The sequence below is a fragment of the Eriocheir sinensis genome, chromosome 43, assembly GCF_024679095.1.
Source record: "Eriocheir sinensis breed Jianghai 21 chromosome 43, ASM2467909v1, whole genome shotgun sequence".
Taxonomy (NCBI): domain Eukaryota; kingdom Metazoa; phylum Arthropoda; class Malacostraca; order Decapoda; family Varunidae; genus Eriocheir; species Eriocheir sinensis.
Genome location: NC_066551.1, coordinates 6,336,137 through 6,354,228, shown reverse-complemented (window position 1 = coordinate 6,354,228; position 18,092 = coordinate 6,336,137). Strand labels below are relative to the sequence as shown.

Here is an 18,092-nt window from a genome sequence, read left to right as displayed (position 1 = left end):
GGATTCGAACTCGGGCCCGCTGATTCGTAGCCACATGACGCTAACCACTGCACCACAGAAGATAAGATAATGGAGAAAGATTATTTCTGCTGTGAAATGTTTTTTGGCAAGTGCAGCATTAAAAAAAGATATTGTAAGCAGGGTATTATTTCATCTAATCACAGGAGCTGCTAATATGTAGAATATTCAACTTTACCGTAAGAATAACAATCATCATCATCATCATCAGTGTCAACAAACATACGCCGTTGTGAAGGAAAAGTCTCCGCCGCAGTCAGTGTTGCCATTCCAGTTGCTTTCTCACCAGATCTAGCAGGAACTCGGCGGGTGTAGCCCGCAGTTCTAATATTTTCGGTGTGTAATACAGAGTCCATGAGTCACAGTGAAGCTGGAGGTGGGTCTCCTTCATATTGTCAAGTTTAGCTTGTGCACCATGGTCAGAGTACGTGACAGGCGCGATCGCCTGCCAATATCTTTGGGTACGGCTGAAACATCATTTAGGTCCTGCTGGCGGGTTCTGAGGTTGAATCCGGCTGGTGGGTTGTAACAGGTATGGAGAGGAGAGGCAATTAAAGGCTAATAACATCGATCGGTGGTGATCACTGGGGAAGTGAAATGGAACAACAGGTTGGAGGAGGAAGACGGGAGAATCCTACTGTGTTAGGATTGTACGGCTGTAAGGAGGAAGCAGTGAAGTTATAGTAACAATCACAAATATTTTTGGTGCAATATGATGGGAAAGAAAAATTCACCTTTAAAGAGAATTAAGTAAGAAGAAAAGTTTAATAGTGGAAACAAACAAAAGGGCAGAAAAGAGAGATGCAAAAATAAAAGTCCAAAGTAAGCTGAAGTGAAGAAAAGAAAATAGAAAAGCAAGTGGAAGCAAAGTATAAAGTAGCTACAGAGCTCAGTGCAGAGTGAAGGATATAAGTGTACGCAGTGAAGTAACTAAGAGGGTGTAGTGAAGTATCTAAGTGCAAAGAAGTACCAATGACCTCTAGGGAGCGATACAAAGCGGCCAGCTCAAAAGACGAAGAATTTCTCCATGGCAACGCTGCCGACGCTCGCCTGCCCTGCCGAGGCCCGTGGGCGGCTTTGCCAGGGACACTGCAGCACCACAGCCACCAGCCGCCCGCACCGCCGGGGATGTAGAGGGCGTGGCCTGACCAGCCCCCTAATACACTGAATAATAATAAATAGAAGAAGAAGCCCGTGTGCCGCAGCAGCCACCGCGTCCGTTTTTGGCATTACCGAGGATTCCGAGCCTCCCTGGCAGCCCCTGCGTCACCCTGCCTGCCTCAGCGGGGCGGGGCGGCCTACCAAGCCAGCAGCAACAGGGCCCAGCGGGGATGCATTGGGTAGGTGGTGCTTTTGTTGCTGTTTTCTGATGGGAAAATTGATTTCATGTATAAAACCCCATTATAGTAGATTACATATTCGGAAGGATGATATTCCCTAAATCGTAGCCCCTTCTGGCGGCGGCGGTCCAGCCGGATTTAATGTAAAGTTCGGTTGGAGTAGTTTAAATACGCTCCCCCACCCAAGACCCTCGATTTCCCACGGGTGTCCAAGTTGAATCTCTTTGTGAGCTATTTTGTGGCTGCAGCGGCGGGCCCACAAAAGGCATTGAAAAGTCAATCATTTAGTGATTTCCAGAGAAAATACTATCTCCATGATAAACAGCATCATATTTTGGCCCCTGGAGCTCAGCTTTCTCTTTAGAATTTATCTAGGGTCCGTGTTTGTCGGTGGTCACCAGGACAGCATAGTCTTAAGCCACTCTAATGACTAAAAACTGTCTGCTTGTAGTGGTGGACAAGACTTATACCTGGGTCCTCCAGGACACCGTGCTTACAAGCTGACCAGTCAGCCACCATCCCTGCTTCTAAACAATCCCTGTTGAACCTTGAGGGGTCAAGGGGGCAGAACCCCTCATTAGGTAAAAAAGTCAAGGGTATTATTTGAGTTGGGGTCATCCTCACGTTAAAAAATTCCTTCCTGTCTCGTAGATCCTGTCATTTTGATTTTTTTTGTCTATAGTATATTTTGCCAAGGAATATTTCTGTTTATCACATTTTGGCAGTGGGCCACAGATCAGGTTATGTAGTTTAGGTTGGATTCTTATTATGTCAAGTTAGGGAAGGGTAGATTATATTGAATTTGGTTAAATAAGTTGATTTCAATTGGTTTCAAGAAATGCTTGTGTATCGTGCTTCGCCACTGTGTTTTTGTTACTGGCGGTCGGCAGCTCAACTCCAGCGACAGTGGAGTCTGCCCTCCTCATTGTCTTGTGAGGGCTCAAGTGCCTCTTTTTCATAATTTTTACCTATTGTGAGGACAACATTATTATTTCTGGTGAGCTTTCAATTGTTGCTATTAATTTGGATTATTTGATCTGTGGAAAACACTTTTTTGGGGAAGGGGTAGGGGTGAACAAAAAAAAGAAAAAAATTAGTAAGATCAATTTGAAACCCATCAGAAAAAATAGTTTCGTCGTCTGAATTGGAGGATGACCAAAGCCAAATATTTACCAAGTAAAGTTGGGGGCTTACATTGTAGCTGTGTGTGACCTCGGTGCTTATCCCTGTCACATTGGCCTTTGAGCCTGTGGCTGCTAAGACTCAATCACCCTGGGACTCTGGGTAAGTATAACATCTGGGGTATCACAGCTTAACTTCCCCAGGTTTCCCCAAGTAGGCTAGCCATTTATAGACCAGCCTGAAAGGAAGAATGAACAGCTGGGTGGGCTGCATGCTTTTGGTTTCTGTCTTAGTAACCTTAAAAATTCTATGACTGTCATTGGATGCTATGAGGTAGCAAGCAGGGTAATCAAAGTAAATATTATGTAACCCAATGAGACCGCTGTTACCCTTAGTATTATAAGTTTTCCACATCAGCCAAATGAAATATGAAAACATGTGGTTATGGGATAAGATATTATTGTCTCAGAAGCAGCAAGACATTTATGAGAATTTCCACATCCCCAGCCTGTGTGTGACCCATGGCAGCACAACTCCACAATAGCTACCTGGGATGATGATAATTTACAACCCTTTCTGATGATCTGGATTCATGAAGAATATGTTCCTATGCAAGTAAAGAAGTAAATGAATAGTGTTGAGGGGCCACAGTCATTTCCAGTCAATATGGAAGATATCAGGAAATTTGAATGTGAGGAGTGTGGCAGTTTACTGTTTAGTAGAAGCAAATTTATCCATCATTCACTGTATCATAGAGGAGTGACCGTACATATCTGTGAGGAGTGTGAGCAGTTGTTTATTTGTGAGAAGCAGCTGGAAGAACATTCTGCAATTCATGGTGGCAAAAAGCACAAGTGTGAGCAGTGTGGGAAACGTTTTACCACAAATAGTGCTCTCATCCGACATCAAGTGATTCATTCCCAAACTAAGCCCTTTATGTGTGATCACTGTGGGAAGGGTTTTAACAGGAAGTGCAGTCTCACCCGCCACTTGAACCTTCACACTGGAGCAAAGATTTACGAATGTGAAAAGTGTGGCAAGGTGCTCAGTGACAATAGCAGTCTGCATCATCACATGAACATTCACACTCAAGCAAAGAAATTCACATGTGAAGAATGTGGCAAAATTTTTAACAGAAAAGGTAATCTCACCCAGCACAGTTACATTCACCTAGGAGTTAAGAAGTATCCGTGTATTGAGTGTGACAAGATATTCGCTAAGAAAAGTACACTAAATGACCATATGAACACCCACACAAGGGAAAAGGAGTATGCATGTAATGAGTGTGACAAAATATTCACTGATAGGAGTAGTCTTAACCAACATAAAAACATACACACTGGGGTAAAAAAATATAAGTGTAAGGTATGTGATAAAGCATTCTTGTATAGAAGCATCCTTAACAAACACAAGAACATCCACTCTGCAGTCAAGAAACACAAATGTGATGAATGTGGCAAAGCATTCACCCACCGGAGCAATCTCATGAGACATATAAAGACTCATGCCAGAGATGCTCAAAACAAGGACTCAGAAGGCGCCGTTACACGGGCACAAGTTTCTTCAGTGAGCAACTCTCAGTGAGTACTATTCTGTTCAGGTAAAGGCTTTTTCTGTGAGCAGGCAGTGAACTCCTCTGAAGCTGTTTTTACTCATTGAGCAAAGCAAAATTTTCTGTGATATACGGTATATTATAGAGAACCGATACCAGTGAATGACTAAATTGTTTATTGTAAAAGCGTTTAGTTCCAAAAATCTTTAAATACCTTAATAAATGTGAAATTAAGTTAATCAAGACATAATATGCTTTACAGAAATGTATTAACATCTTGCTCCATTACTTTTCAACACTTGCGTGGACTGGATTTTAGGCAAAATTGTTGATGAAAGTCATTGCCAAGCATCTGTTGGTGACATCAAAGTCAATGACCTTGTGTTTGCTGATGTTGCTGTACCTCTCTCGGAATTGCTGGAGGTCCCGATGTTGGCTCTCGAAGTGCTTCATGAGGAGGCAAAGCAACTGGGACTGAAGGTGTCAAGGCCAGAACCAAGGCCTGTTCTTTTAGAGGCTTGCTGGGTGGCACAGCTCAGTCTGTTCATGCATGTGGTGAGAATGTTGAAGTCACCAAAATTTTTACACACCTTGGTAGTGTAGTTCATAACAATGGTTGGTCTTACCAGGAAGTCACTCGACAGATTGGCCTTGCCCATGGTGCTATGGACTTGGTCAACAAGAATACTATAATTTATATGGTGTTGTCCATATCTTGGCAGGTGAACGTAGATTTGAACCTTTGTCACTTGCGCTCCCTGTCTTGCTGTTTGGTTGTTTTGTTTAGCCATCACCAAGATCAAAGTGGGTCTGTCAGGTATTTAATTTTAAAGAACTTGGTCTGCGCCATCTGGTTGTAGCTTTTTCAAGTCCTCGAGAAATTTTCTGCAGAATCCAATGGATCTTACTCAGTAGTTTTGTTTTGATTTTCTCATGCTCTCTCCTTGTGGGTACTAAGTACACTGTAATAGAAATTTGTCAGTCTAGTCATTATATTAAGGACAACAGTCCAAAAAAGAGGATTGTCAGATAAAACCACTGGTGGTGTCAAGAGTATATATATATATATATATATATATATATATATATATATATATATATATATATATATATATATATATATATATATATATATATATATATATATATATATATATATATATATATATATATATATATATATATATATATATATATATATATATATATATATATATATATATATATATATATATATATATATATATATATATATATATATATATATATATATATATATATATATATATATATATATATATATATATATATATATATATATATATATATATATATATATATATATATATATATATATATATATATCTATATATATATATATATATATATTGGGTGTAGAATAAAGTCTTCACCTCACTATACAGTACATACCTACATTTTTCAATATTCAGTTATGTACAGTGGTGAAGACTCCTGTGAATTATTCCATGTCTGATCAGTCTCTGATCTTTTCTGAGCTCTCCAGAGTACATGTTTGCCCATAGATCGCTAGAAACTGTTGCAACAGCATGCAATAAATGAGGTAAATGGTCCAAGGTTCTCTAGAGTTTTAATTTACCAAGTTAATTATAAGAACAGATGAAATTCTTATAGAGCTCTCAATATTTATTTAATTGTATTTGAGACGTGTTTAAGTAAAGGAAATTATATTTTCAAAATATTATTAATATCACTTTTTTGCTGTGGAGACTACGTGATGTTTATATTATTCTTTTCCTCGTAGTGATCATCTGTTGATCTGCTGCCCACGGGTCACGTTTCTTGAAGATTTTTGGTCATGGAGCGAGTTGTTAATGGCACTGACTGGCACGGAGGAAGACAAGAACGGTGACGCTGGTGCCGGTGTCAACATTCTTTGCAGACCTTGCCCGCTGGTTTGCGAGGCATGGTTCATTCCGGTGTCCATGTCCCAGAAACAGTCTTCCTCCATGCAGTGGGCTCTCGAAGTCCCGCTAGTAACAGTGTTTTCCCATGCTCTCCAAGAGGAAGGCCAAGGTGGCGGCAGCGAGTCCAAGCAGCAGCAGCAGCAGTGGCCCCTGCATGTGGGTGAGCGTCAGGGCGCGCACGTCCCCTCCTGACGGCGCCTCCGCTGCCTCGTACCGTGACTGGTCTTTGGGCTGCTCCTGAAGGCTTTCCTGCCGGGCTTCACTCAGCACGTCGCGGCTCCACTTCTCGTACAAGCCGCCCTACATGCACGAGAGAGGCGGGGGGTGGGGTGGGGGGTGGGTGGGGGGGATTTCAGTTTTGTGTCACGGAAAGATGGTAAAATCAGATGAAGTAACATCATTACATATATTTTGCTGGAAAAAGAAAATACGACTAAATATGTCTGTAACAATAAGAGTATAAATCAAAATAAAAACCTTGGGCGCACCTCCTTGATAGCCATGATGACGCGGTCGAGGGCAGGCTTGTAGGGCGCGTCGTGGGGCACCGGCCACGCGGACAGGCCGGGGAACACGCTCTCCCGCGCCACGTACAGGCTGCTGCTGCCGTCCGGCCGCGTGAATCTCCTGGCGATCTCCAGCTCCAGGTAGCGCCTCGCCTCCATGTGAGCTTGTCTGGGCAGAGAGGCAAGAGTTTCTTTGTACCGGAATGAGAACAGTCCAAGGGATATAGCATCCATAAAGAGGAGAGGTAAAAAAGTTAAGTGTACCTCTATAAAGTCCAGGAAGAGAGAGAGAGAGAGAGAGAGAGAGAGAGAGAGAGAATGTCGAAAAAATATCCCCCTCCCCCCTCGAGTCAAATATCATCAGAAGTGTAACAAAGGTTCATGGCTGTCATCCTGTCCTGCATCTATGAACTGAGCTCTCCCCTGAGACTAAGGACCCGACGACGCGCTTGGCGCCAGAGTGATCCTGAAAAGAACATTGCAAGTCCATTGTGATGTTGCGTCACTTCAACCTTAAATTTTGCCAACAAGGAAGGAAACAAAATTAATGTGTACGGGCAACAGCGGCACGACAGCAAAATATCATTATTCGGTGATTTTCTTCTTTTGCTGATCATTACAACAGTTAGAGATGTTTAACCTGTAACTCGTCGCCTGCAGCAGACCCTCTGTTGCTGTCGGCACGATCTTTACTCTCTCGCCCAGCGTCTTGAAGTCCGACGATTCTGATTCCTTGAAGAAATCCCTAAACTGAGCTCCGTAGGGCGGCATCGTCACCCTGCACGGAGAGGGCCGCAGAGAGTGATGAGTTGAGACTAGACAGAGGTTTTCCAGAGACAAATTATGATCCTCGGCTGCCAACAACATCATTAAGTGCAAGGTTTTCTAATAAAGAAATAGATATACAAATTTGTACATATATACTTTATAATTGACAAGGTACTTCTATATCATCCCGCTGCGAGGCAATCATCACGGTGTGTGGGTCGTGTGCTTACAGGGCCTCGGAGTCAACAAGCTGCTCGAGGGTCTCCACGCGCGGCGGGTACTTCGGGGCCGTGAGGGAGGCCGTCAGGTTACCGCGGTAGGCAGATGCTAGCACGAAGGCGAACAGTAGCCAGGCACCCGCCAGCAGACGGCCAGACACTCCTGGGCTAAACTTGCTGGCTAATTCTTGTCCTAACAGCGACCCCGCGACAGTCAGTATCAGCTGACCCGTCGCGGTGGGCGTGGTGCTGCTCCGGCCCTCATCGGTGCCCGCCCTGGAGATCTGAGGTAAATTCAGTGGTGTGTGTGTTTCTATCTATCCATATCTATCTATAATATCATGTTTATTGATTTTTGACATACAAGGATAAAGGGGAAAGGCATAAGCAGAAGCACAGCCAGAACGAGCGCCCAGACGTAGTCGTGCAGGGGGTAGTAGAGGCTCTGCCAGCGTGGCTTCAGCTCCGGGCGGGCCATGCAGAAGGCGTGGAAGGCGTACTCGAACATGTAACTGTAGTCGTAGTGCTCCAGGCGCTGCGGGAACACGGCGTAGATCACCGTGGCCACGAAGGACACTCTCTCCTTCACTCGGTCCGTCACCTGTAATACACAAGTTTACTGGACGCGTGTGACTTCTCAGACCCTCCCATCATGAGTACGCCTTCAAGGTGGCGGCCTTACGTCACTCCAGGTGGCCGAGGGGAGGACCGTCACGGTAAAGTTGAGCGCCAGGCCGATGGCATTGATCATGAGGTAGTCGGTGCCGTGGTAGCGTCCCGCCGCTGACTCCCGCTCGTCCCAGTAGGGCGGGAAGGGCAGGGCAGTGATGTTCACCTGGGCGCCGTAGAAACTGAAATAAAGTGACCTCTTGAGATCCGGAGTTATTCTATTTTTTCGAAATTACCTGAGATGTGAATTCAAAATACCTCGAGTTGTAAAAAACATTATAGCTACTTTGAGTAAATTCGTTGAGTTAGTAATTGCTTTCTGTAAGCACTAGAAAAAAAAAATACTAGACCACTGTGGTAAATATAACGTTTAATTCGTGTTCAAAATCTCAGAAACGCAAATTATGTATATTCACGCTATTTAACTTAGCTGCACCAAGACAATTTATGAACAATGTTGCCGGGAGCGTTGGTGGGGTGGTTGGGGTAGCTCCGGGAAGGCACCCACTTGGTAAACTTGTCGGGGAAGAGCGGGGCGGCGTGGGTTGGCACGAGGCGTCGGGCGGGCGTCCACGAGGCCAGGCGAACCACGAGCGGGCCGCGGGGCGTGTAGGGCAGGTGGGTGTACAGACCACAGCTGCAAGTATGACGTATTTGTTTTATTTCTCTTATTTGTACGCACACCAATTTGCAACAACAAGATCTTCCATGAAAAGCGTATGCAAAATGATCTTGTAGAGTGGCATGATGCGGCCCCATAGCTATACCTAAGTGATGTTGAAGTGTGTTCGACGTTCATGAGCAGCATGTTCATCATCGAAAAGGTCCAGTGAGTCCGCATGAGGAGCAGCAGGTCTGAGAGGGACAGGCTGGTCACCACGAGGAGCCTTGTGCCCCACACCAGCAGGCGGTGATCCAGGGCCCACTGAGCAAAGCCTGACAGGAAGGCACCGCTCTCTGCCGCCACCACCACTGTGACGGCGCGCGACAATAGCCTCATCTGTCGAGACGATTTGCAATTTACAAATAAGTTAGTATCTGCCTGGCTCGTGGTTCAGGGTCATCAATCGTGCCAGGCTCTGCAGTACAAGATATCGTAATAACTCAACAAAGCAGCCTGCTGAAGCGACTAGACTACCCGACAAGCGGCACCTCAGAGTGCCGCTGTGCCGACTACTGTGCTATGGATGGGCATCTGTATATTGTTATCAAGGTGAAGTTGCTTACATGGCTGTGGGAGGCTTACCCGGCGTGCCAGAGTGAGCACCGTCGAGGAGTTCGCCTGCGATATATTGCGAGTTGTGGCGTTCGGTAGCGGCAGCACCACGTGGGTTCGGCCCGCCTTCCTGGCCCTGCTCTATGGAGAAAAAAAACAATGGTTTCCGTTTTTTATGATGTTCTGAGGTCATCAGCTGAAGTAACTTACCAATGTAGGCAAGCGTTGCCTCCCACCGTCCGACCAGCAATCGCACAGTTCCAGCCTTCACTAGTAAGGGGAATGCGAGCCACTTCAAACATATTGTGAAGAATGAAAGTGACTATTGTTTGATGTCTAAAGGCTACATAGCAGAAATTTTTTAGTTTCCCTGCCCGGGCGTTGGCCTACCTGTCGGGTGAGGTGTGTGGCGGTGGCGAGGAGGTCCGGCGCGGCAGGATCCGTCAGTGTGATAACGGTGTGCTCCGCGGCGCCCACGGCCACGCCCACACTGCCCTCCACTGCCTCCATGACATCCAAAACAGCTGCACTCACTTCCTTCGCCATAGATTCATCTATTGGAGGCCCCCCCCAAAAAAAAAAAAGAAAAGAAATTATGCGTATTATCAGTAGTAACAACACTCATTGCGTATTACATTCTGAACTGGGAGACGCATGATACAAGACCATGGCTGGCTCAAGCAGGGACCATGCAGCTCACCTCGAGGCAGGAGGGTGGCCAGGGAGCAGGGCAGCGACGCCATCACCACCATCGCCAGCGTCACTAAGATGAGAGGAGAGACTCGAAGTGGAGTGGCGCTCAGGGGCCGCGAACCACTGGACGGCACCACGGGGCAACGGAGACGTGTGACTGCCGCCATTCCGCACGGGAGAGGAAAGGCTGCAGACGGTGATGGTGATGACTCGCTGAAGAATGGTCTGTCAATAGTTTACACCGGGTTTAAGGAGAAATACATATAATCAGCCTTGTAAGATAATTTTTTTAAGTAGAGAACTGTGGCTGTAATACGTCTGCCTTGCCATGGAGCAGCAGTATGCATGAGTCCAGGCAAGGGGCGGTGATGGTGGTGCTTGAACATCACAAAGCTGTGGCGGGCGATAACACTCATTTCAACACGAATAATTTTGGAAAGATTTTTGGGGTATACACCATGATACTAATTTCAAACATTGGTTGAGGGTCAGGAAAAGTGAGTAGAGGAGTGAGTTATAGTGGTGGTGGCAGGCTGTCACCCCCAACCCTAAACTGCAGACAAAACATACATTTAATTCGTTCATGGTGTCATAGCATGCTGGACTCGTGACCGCCAGCCACTACTGTCTCGGAGTGAGCTTTGGAGCTCGTTAGTAAATATATGGGTGGAAATGGGACCTCACACACCACCCTCCACCTGCTCTACTTTGGGGGGTGCAGTAACCGCTCCTTGTAAGTGGAAACTTTCTGCTTTTAGGCAAGGCTCGAACCTGTCTGATGGGCTGGCAGCCCTTGAGCTTAACCATATCACGGGAAGCGTGTGATGTATTGGCAATGGCGTGCCAGGTGCCAAGAGAGCTGCGTAAAGGTAAAGTCGGTGGAATCGGCGCTCACCTTCCAGGATCGGGAAGAACCAGAGCAGCCACAACCTTCACCGCGGGCAGCGGAGTGCAAGTGTTGCGTCAAGCAAAAGCCTAAAAGGTGTTGAGGGAGTGGCGTGTGGCCGGCGCCGCCGCCCACGATGAACAGTCATTACAAGCTTTCAGTGGAATTTTTGATATCTTAGATAACTGCTTCCTCATTGCTCCTCGCTTCTCGCTCACCTGCTTTGTACGTCACGTTTTATCCCGAGTGATACAGGTTGATTTTATATATATATATATATATATATATATATATATATATATATATATATATATATATATATATATATATATATATATATATATATATATATATATATATATATATATATATATATATATATATATATATATATATATATATATATATATATATATATATATATATATATATATATATATATATATATATATATATATATATATATATATATATATATATATATATATATATATATATATATATATATATATATATATATATATATATATATATATATATATATATAAATATGTGTGTGCGTGTGTGTGTGTGTGTTTATTAGTTTTCATTGGAAAAAACTATGACTTTTGCCACGGAATTTTCCAGAGCCGTCTCTGATAAAGGTTGAGAGGCGAGTAATTACCAGCACCACACGGACGTATGCGGCTGACATGGAACCACTCAACGCCACCTCGCGCGTTGTTCCCTGAACTCAAAAATTCTATCACCGTCAAATGAAGCTCCGGCACGACTCTGCTCATCACGAGGCCCTGCGTGTGTGCGTGCGTGTTTGTGAGAGAGATAACAATGACATTAAGTAAGATGCGTAGATGAACCTGAAAATAATTGTGGAAGAGAGAGAGAGAGAGAGAGAGAGAGAGAGAGAGAGAGAGAGAGAGAGAGAGAGTTGGAAAGTTTCGTTTAGTCGGCGCAACATCTGTGGTCATATGCCGGAGAGAGACAGAAGGGGAAGGAATAGGCGCACCTAACATTACCAAATGTGGGGTACAAACTTGGCGGAGGGACTGTTTTTTGGGCGCCAATAAAGGTAATGGCTAAAGAGTAGCTTAGCCGGATATTTTGTTTTTATTTATTAATGATCCACGAGACATCCTTGAGTTAAAGCAAAGTATGTGCTTATCTTTGTATTCATTCATACACACACTGGTAACATTTCTGTGGAGTCTGATTCACTTATTAGAGTGAAATTCTATTGTGATAAACAGTCACAAATTCGTGTCAATAGTAAAAATGAAACTAGTAATTTAAGTTTTGCCACCATGAAATATACACAAATAGATAAATATGAAAGCTCACGAAGTCACAATAAGTGACGTCACCTGCTTTGCGCAGTAAAAGTATGCTATTTTAGGTATCTGACACCCGCAATATGGCAGGCTGCTGCTGCCTCGGCCACAGATTATTGCCAGATTGTCATACTCAGCCGATTATATTTCCCGACTTCCTGCCCCAAAACTGTCTTTTGGGCTCCAAAAACGAAACTAATTTATAGTTATCGTTAAAAGAGTAAGATCCTGATGTTTCTTGGCAATAGTTAGGCGTCAAAAACCGTTAAATATTATGCTCTGAGTACGACAATCTGGCAACGGTGGCTATACGTATTTTCATATTATTGTTCTGTTGTTTATTGAATGTTGTGTTCAAGAAAAAGAATACTCATAATTTTAGTTAGTTTTTGGTTATAAGGATTCTTTACGAAATACAAGTATAACGTTACCTTCTTTAACTTAGGAAACGTCCTGAATCCTGGATCGGCTATGGTATTGTTAGGTGCGCCTATTATAGGAGAAGGGAACAGATCCCAGGAGACGGGACACAATCCCCGATTAATACCTGGTACCCATTCACTGCTGGGTGGACAGGGGCGTAGGGTATCGGAAAAGCCGCCCAAATTTTTCCACTCCGCCCGGGAATCGAACCCGGGCTCTCTCGATTGTGAGGCGAGTGTGCTAACCACTGCACCACGAAGCCCCCTGAGAGAGAGAGAGAGAGAGAGAGAGAGAGAGAATCTGAAGCTGAATATTATGAAGAAAATTAAGAATGTTTGATAATCAATTGGTAGTGCAACAATGACTGGGAACAAAGCACTTGAGAGAGTACAGAAATCCACATAAAAGAAACAATTCGCATACAAACCCAGCCCGTGAAAATTAAAGATAATCGGAATAAGACGTAGCGCCTTATATAAACCATAGTAACGGTAACATCTCTCTTGGATAGGAGATCGTTACTGTCCCTCAAGAGAATTAATGGTAGGCTATACGGTCATTATATCCTGTCATTCAACACACGATTCAGAAACTTAGGTCGGTATTATAAGACAGTTTCGCTTCTCACATCAGCTATTTCTAAAGGTCAAAGAGGGGGTCAGTCGGATTCTAATGAGTGTTTCTTCAAGTTCATGGTACAGAAGAAGGGTCAAACTACCACCAGGGTCATAAAACTACTCCTGGAAATGCCCACAACTCTTACGAAATCCTTGTCAAATATGTGTTCTTGGGCGACGAAATGTCTCATAATACGACCCTCAAGGCCCTAGACGAAGCTTCGAAGCGCGCATCACGAAATAAGAGAGGCACTGGGTATGACACGAGGAAAATATATTCTGAGGACGGCTACGAATGAGAAATGGACTTACTTGAACAGCTCATGCGTTTAACTGATAACAATCGGACATCCAAAAGAACAGAGTGGCAACCTAGAATTTTTCAGAGGTGAGGTATAAGATAAAGTGAGTGGAAAGCTGAAATTAACTCGAACATTGCCGGATTTGGAGTGAGTACACCAAAGCGACATCATATATATCGTAATACTCTCCATGCGGGACACTAACATTAAACAAAGAGAGCTGGAGGACGTTGGGAAAGGTTTTGTCCCATACTCTTGTTTATTAGAGGATAATTAATCTTATCTCTCACCCCTGACCCCCAATTTAAATATTAATACCAACAACTTCTCACGTAATTGACCCCTCTTTCGGCCACCTCTTCGGATTCTTTACAGGAGCAGCGAGTAGCGGGCTTTTTTTAATTTTTTTTATTGTTTAATTTTTTTGTGTCCTTGTGCTGTCTCCTTTGCTGTAAAAAAAAAATAATAATAAGCACCTCAGCACTGCTTTCGCCCTCCACCTCCTCCCTGACTCGAGGCTTCATGGCAAAGTGGTCCTGACTCCTGAGTGTTTTTCCGTCGAGGTTCTGAAGATCGTTTGGTGTGAGGCCTCCGAGTGGCGGTGGTGGGCACGGCTACTCCTGCTGCTGGCGTAGACGGCGGCGTGGCTGGTGCAGGAGGTGGGAGTCTTCTGTCTATAGGCGAGATGTGAGTATGTGTGTGAGTCAATGTTTAAGGGGAGCCGTTGGTCTTGTTGCTTTATTTAATCTTGCACTTATTTGTCAGTAGAGGAAATAACAAGCCAATAGGTAGTTATACAGGACACATGGATGCTTCCTTTGCGTGTTGTAATGTGTGTGTGTGTGTGTGTGTGTGTGTGTGTGTGTGTGTGTGTGTGTGTGTGCATTTTGTTATCCTTTCTTTTACCTCGACGGCTGTTTTGTTATTGCCTGCATCTCACTTTTTCTTTCCTTCCCCTGCTTGCCTTCCTTCCCTTTTCCATTCTCGTTAATCGATCTCCTACCAATTCTTCCCTCACAACTAACTGAAACAATGTAAAGAGTGACAAACTGAATGACTTGACATTAAACGAGTGAACGACTTAACTGCCCAAAGACCAATTTACTCCACTGGCCAAATTTATTAACTGACAAGCTGAATAGAATTAGCACCTGCAGCCCATTCTTTTTCTTTACTTTCCCTTAATTCCTTTCTTCCCGCTTGCATTCCTTCCCTTTTTCCATTCTTTTTAATCCCCTACCTGGCCTTGAGTGAATTAGTATGAGTGACATAAAATAGCTCGAAATTTTGATCCATAGGAGTTTCAATTTCAATGTTACGGCGACGAGTTACTACTTAAACAGCGATTGGTTGTTAAGGTTGGGGTCAATTAGGTTATGAATAGTTCTAAGTCACAAAGGCGGCGATATGTTAACTATTTGAGCGGCAATTTGAGCGGCAGAGCGTAACTGCACCTGTACGGGCGAACAAGCTGGTTTACCTGTCATACCCATTCGAAGGTGACCTCTTCTCTGGCCGCTCTTGTTGGCTTTAGTAAGAGCAGTGATTAGAGGGCTTTTTTTTTGTTTATTTGCCCCTGAGCAGTTTCCTTTAACGTAAAAAAAATACGTACCTCGCTGCCTCATATTTCCCTTGGTTATGATGACTTAAGTAATTTGTGGCTTCATGTTATAGTTGAGGAAGACACACTTTGTCCCTTAACTATTACATGGAAGAGCAGATTGTATTCTCCCATGATCAGTACCTGACTACCGTAATTTGTGCCTGTGTATATGATTGTTGTGGTATAATTTTGCCCCTATTTGTAGGATATATAGTGTTAAACAGCGGTCTAAACTCGCACTCTACTATAATAACGAGGTGCAGATCCTGTTTTCAAAGGCTGAATGATTCTCCTTATTTACCCATTTCCTCTGTTGTACACTAAGGGGTACACTGGTGTTTGGGCTGACTAAAGTTAGAGAGAACATCTGATTGACTGGCCTGCACTGACTTGTATGACCAAAAATGACTGACGGAGTAACTGGCGAAATAACTGAATTAGTGGCACAAAATGAGTGACTAACTGACCAATTTCAGATTGACTCTGCTGACTAAACTTTAACTGAAGAGTTGACAGAATGACTTGCTGACAAACTGATGACTGATTGGGTAATTCACTGGCTAGCTGACTTTAAACTGATTTATTGACCTGGCAGGGACAAAGGAGATGCTGAATCTTGTTAATGTATTTATTTTCAATTTGTCTGACTAAGCATACATTTTTCCATAGGGCTTTGACAAACAGCAATAGCAGAAAACAGCAACAACAGGAATACCACTGGGTGTGAGTATGTAACTATTCTTTTATACAACTTTGTTTATTTGACAACTTATTAATGCCTAAGAATTAGACTAAAACCCGACCCATGCTTTTTTGCTAAAACTCTCCCCTGGCAGAATTTTTTCCTGTTACTGATGGTAACTTAATGCAATCCATTCCACACACAAAATCAATCAATAGGAGCATATGCCTGGTGGGAGCAATGCCTTACCCACCCCAAAACTTTAAACCTAGCATTTCCTCCATGTAGGCCCCCTTACCATCCCAAGACCTCAAGGCAAGATCTATCATCTTGTTTAAGCCATGAATTCTGTGGGCATCTCCTTGGCCTTCTCCACTCAGGGTTGTCTCCAATAGAAACAACTTGGTGAGATGGGTCGGCTTCTGGGTAGCGTGCGACATAGTTGTATAGCCGGAGTTGGCATCCACAATCTCTGCAGGTAATAGTCCTCGAACTGATTTGGATGGTAGGGGACACCAAGACCCATAACACTGTAGGCTTTGGATACTATTCACATTTTGTTCGCACTTTAAGAAGCTGGCCTTTATTTTTGGATTGCAACATGAATTTTATACAAATATAATTAGGCATTTACAAAATTGAAATAAGTGAATACAAGAAAAAATCACATTAATGGGTGGTAACATTTTTTATTCCAGTTTTAGGAAGTTGGCGAGTACAGTAAGATTAAGTTCAAAGATCCACCTGTTCCAAGGGATGGATAATCTACCACTATCATTAATTTTAGACCAGTAATTGAGGCTGGGGGCACAAGCTTGCTCCCCTCAAATATGAGTGTGTGAAAGAATACTGCCAGATGCATTTTTCACTTACATCAAAATAAGTAGATGTAGAGCCACATGAAAACAGCCAATATATAAAAGTGCAAGAAGTCAGATTTTGAAATTAATTTTTAAAGAAATGGATAGCATTGAGATAGTAGATTTTTTTACTAAGATAAATGTGCCCTTTCAGGTGGCCATTGGCTCACTTAGAGCAGCATGGATCAAGTCTTCTGCTGAAGCCTTAGACAACAGTAGCAGGCAGTTGTGGTGCTGGTCAGCAGTCAAAGCCACACTGATGCTGGCTGGTTCCTTGTCAACTTAAGAAGCAGCAGCTAAGTCTCCAGCAGCAAGATGGCAGCAGGTTGTGGTGGGTATCGATGTCTTGCCTCTCACACTATCTGCCGGGGAAATTTAACTAGCGTTGGTGGTAGCAGGAACAGATTATTTCTCCAATTAGTTTGAGGGTATTGTGGGATCCATGAGAAAGAGAATGAACTGACAGCTAAGAGGCTTTCGAGGAGAAAATGGGAGGTATGGAAGCAGCATTTAGAATTCATAATTAAGGAGAATGTAGGAAGAGTAGAAATGAGATCTATAGGAGTAAAAATCAATGTAGGTTTCTCATATCTACAGGAGTTACCACAGGTCACTGACTGACCAGGCAGCGGATAAGAGTTATTTTTCCAATCTATCAATAATATATATGCTGCTCTCAGTATTCTAGTGGTTAGCACACTGTATCACAATTGCAACATGGAAGCTTAAAAATACATAACTTCTTTTGGTATGAATGGAATACCATTTTCTCTAGAGTAAATACACCACCGAGTGGTGAGGATTGAACCCAGGACTTCTCAAAAGTCAGGGCAGCATACCAACCTACCTGCTGATGAACTAAGAGGTCACCTTGCTAGGGGCCATTTCTGTGGCACTTTACTTGACGCCAGAAGTGTGGGCGGGTCACCCTTGACATATCCACAGTGGGGTGTCAGGTAAAGTACTGCAGGAGTGGCTGCTGGCACATTGACCTCTTATCTCTTCAGTGGTATGCTGCCCAGATTTAATAATCCCCAACACTCAGTGGTGTACATAAAACTTGAATGTATGTTCTTTTGCAGGTGTTACTGCTCAATGCATGTCAAGCTGAACCCTTATGTGAGCTGGAGTGCAGTACCTGTCCAGGCAGCACATCAGGCTGGGAGCATCAGGGCCTCAGTCTACATCTGGAAGTAGGCAGCTGGTGGACAAGAACTCTGACTGGCATCATGGTGTGGTGGACGTTGTTCCTGGCATAAAATAAATCATGAATTGTCAGGAAGAATTACATTAAAGATTACATTCCCTCCTGTTACTACTTGATATCAATCAGAATACTGAAT

General features: G+C 43.6%; 3 protein-coding genes across 29 annotated transcripts in view; 1 reads left to right on the top strand and 2 right to left on the bottom strand.

Moving 5' to 3' along the window:
* Positions 1 to 355: 355 nt before the first annotated feature.
* LOC127010389 (gastrula zinc finger protein XlCGF7.1-like) lies at positions 356 to 17,989 on the top strand. Of its 24 annotated transcripts, none has more exons than XR_007763145.1 (6): positions 364 to 1,358; positions 14,168 to 14,291; positions 15,877 to 15,934; positions 16,270 to 16,367; positions 16,904 to 17,080; positions 17,832 to 17,989. XR_007763145.1 is itself a non-coding variant. In XM_050884400.1 (2 exons), exon 2 carries the CDS (start codon positions 3,108 to 3,110, stop codon positions 4,062 to 4,064), a length of 957 nt encoding a protein of 318 aa, XP_050740357.1. In that variant the 5' UTR covers positions 356 to 1,358; positions 2,988 to 3,107; the 3' UTR covers positions 4,065 to 4,311. The 24 variants fall into 24 exon arrangements, 1 of the variants encoding a protein (XP_050740357.1); XR_007763144.1 differs by having other exon boundaries at positions 367 to 1,358; positions 15,877 to 15,930; XR_007763128.1 differs by having other exon boundaries at positions 408 to 1,358; positions 15,877 to 15,930; positions 16,178 to 16,367; positions 16,588 to 17,080.
* On the bottom strand, positions 5,816 to 11,184 carry LOC127010388 (uncharacterized). Its single transcript, XM_050884399.1, has 11 exons — positions 10,056 to 11,184; positions 9,746 to 9,909; positions 9,386 to 9,496; positions 8,907 to 9,139; positions 8,648 to 8,776; positions 8,153 to 8,321; positions 7,835 to 8,071; positions 7,483 to 7,754; positions 7,125 to 7,262; positions 6,467 to 6,653; positions 5,816 to 6,278 (listed from the first exon to the last, which is right to left on the bottom strand). Exons 1-11 carry the CDS (start codon positions 10,213 to 10,215, stop codon positions 6,045 to 6,047), a joined length of 2,034 nt encoding a protein of 677 aa, XP_050740356.1. The 5' UTR covers positions 10,216 to 11,184; the 3' UTR covers positions 5,816 to 6,044.
* LOC127010390 (zwei Ig domain protein zig-8-like) overlaps positions 16,445 to 18,092 on the bottom strand; it is a 45,865-nt gene continuing 44,217 nt past the window's right edge. For 3 of the 4 annotated variants that reach the window (XR_007763154.1, XR_007763152.1, XR_007763151.1), the window contains exons 7-8: positions 17,888 to 17,999; positions 16,445 to 17,111 (exon numbers count right to left, since the gene is read on the bottom strand). The gene's annotated coding sequence lies outside the window, so the exon portion shown is untranslated. The remainder of the gene's footprint in view (positions 17,112 to 17,887; positions 18,000 to 18,092) is intronic. The other variant, XR_007763153.1, reaches the window with a different exon arrangement.

What these genes read in the sequence shown, in the direction of transcription:
- LOC127010389 (XM_050884400.1), top strand. Translation starts at nt 3,108, where the DNA reads ATGAATAGTGTTGAGGGGCCACAGTCATTTCCAGTCAATATGGAAGAT.
- LOC127010388 (XM_050884399.1), bottom strand. Translation starts at nt 10,215, where the DNA reads ATGGCGGCAGTCACACGTCTCCGTTGCCCCGTGGTGCCGTCCAGTGGT. An exon ending in TTCCCCGACAAGTTTACCAA is followed by an intron (nt 8,322 to 8,647) that starts GTGGGTGCCTTC and finishes ACTTTATTTCAG; the next exon opens with TTTCTACGGCGCCCAGGTGA. An exon ending in CTTGTTGACTCCGAGGCCCT is followed by an intron (nt 7,263 to 7,482) that starts GTAAGCACACGA and finishes CTCTCCGTGCAG; the next exon opens with GGTGACGATGCCGCCCTACG.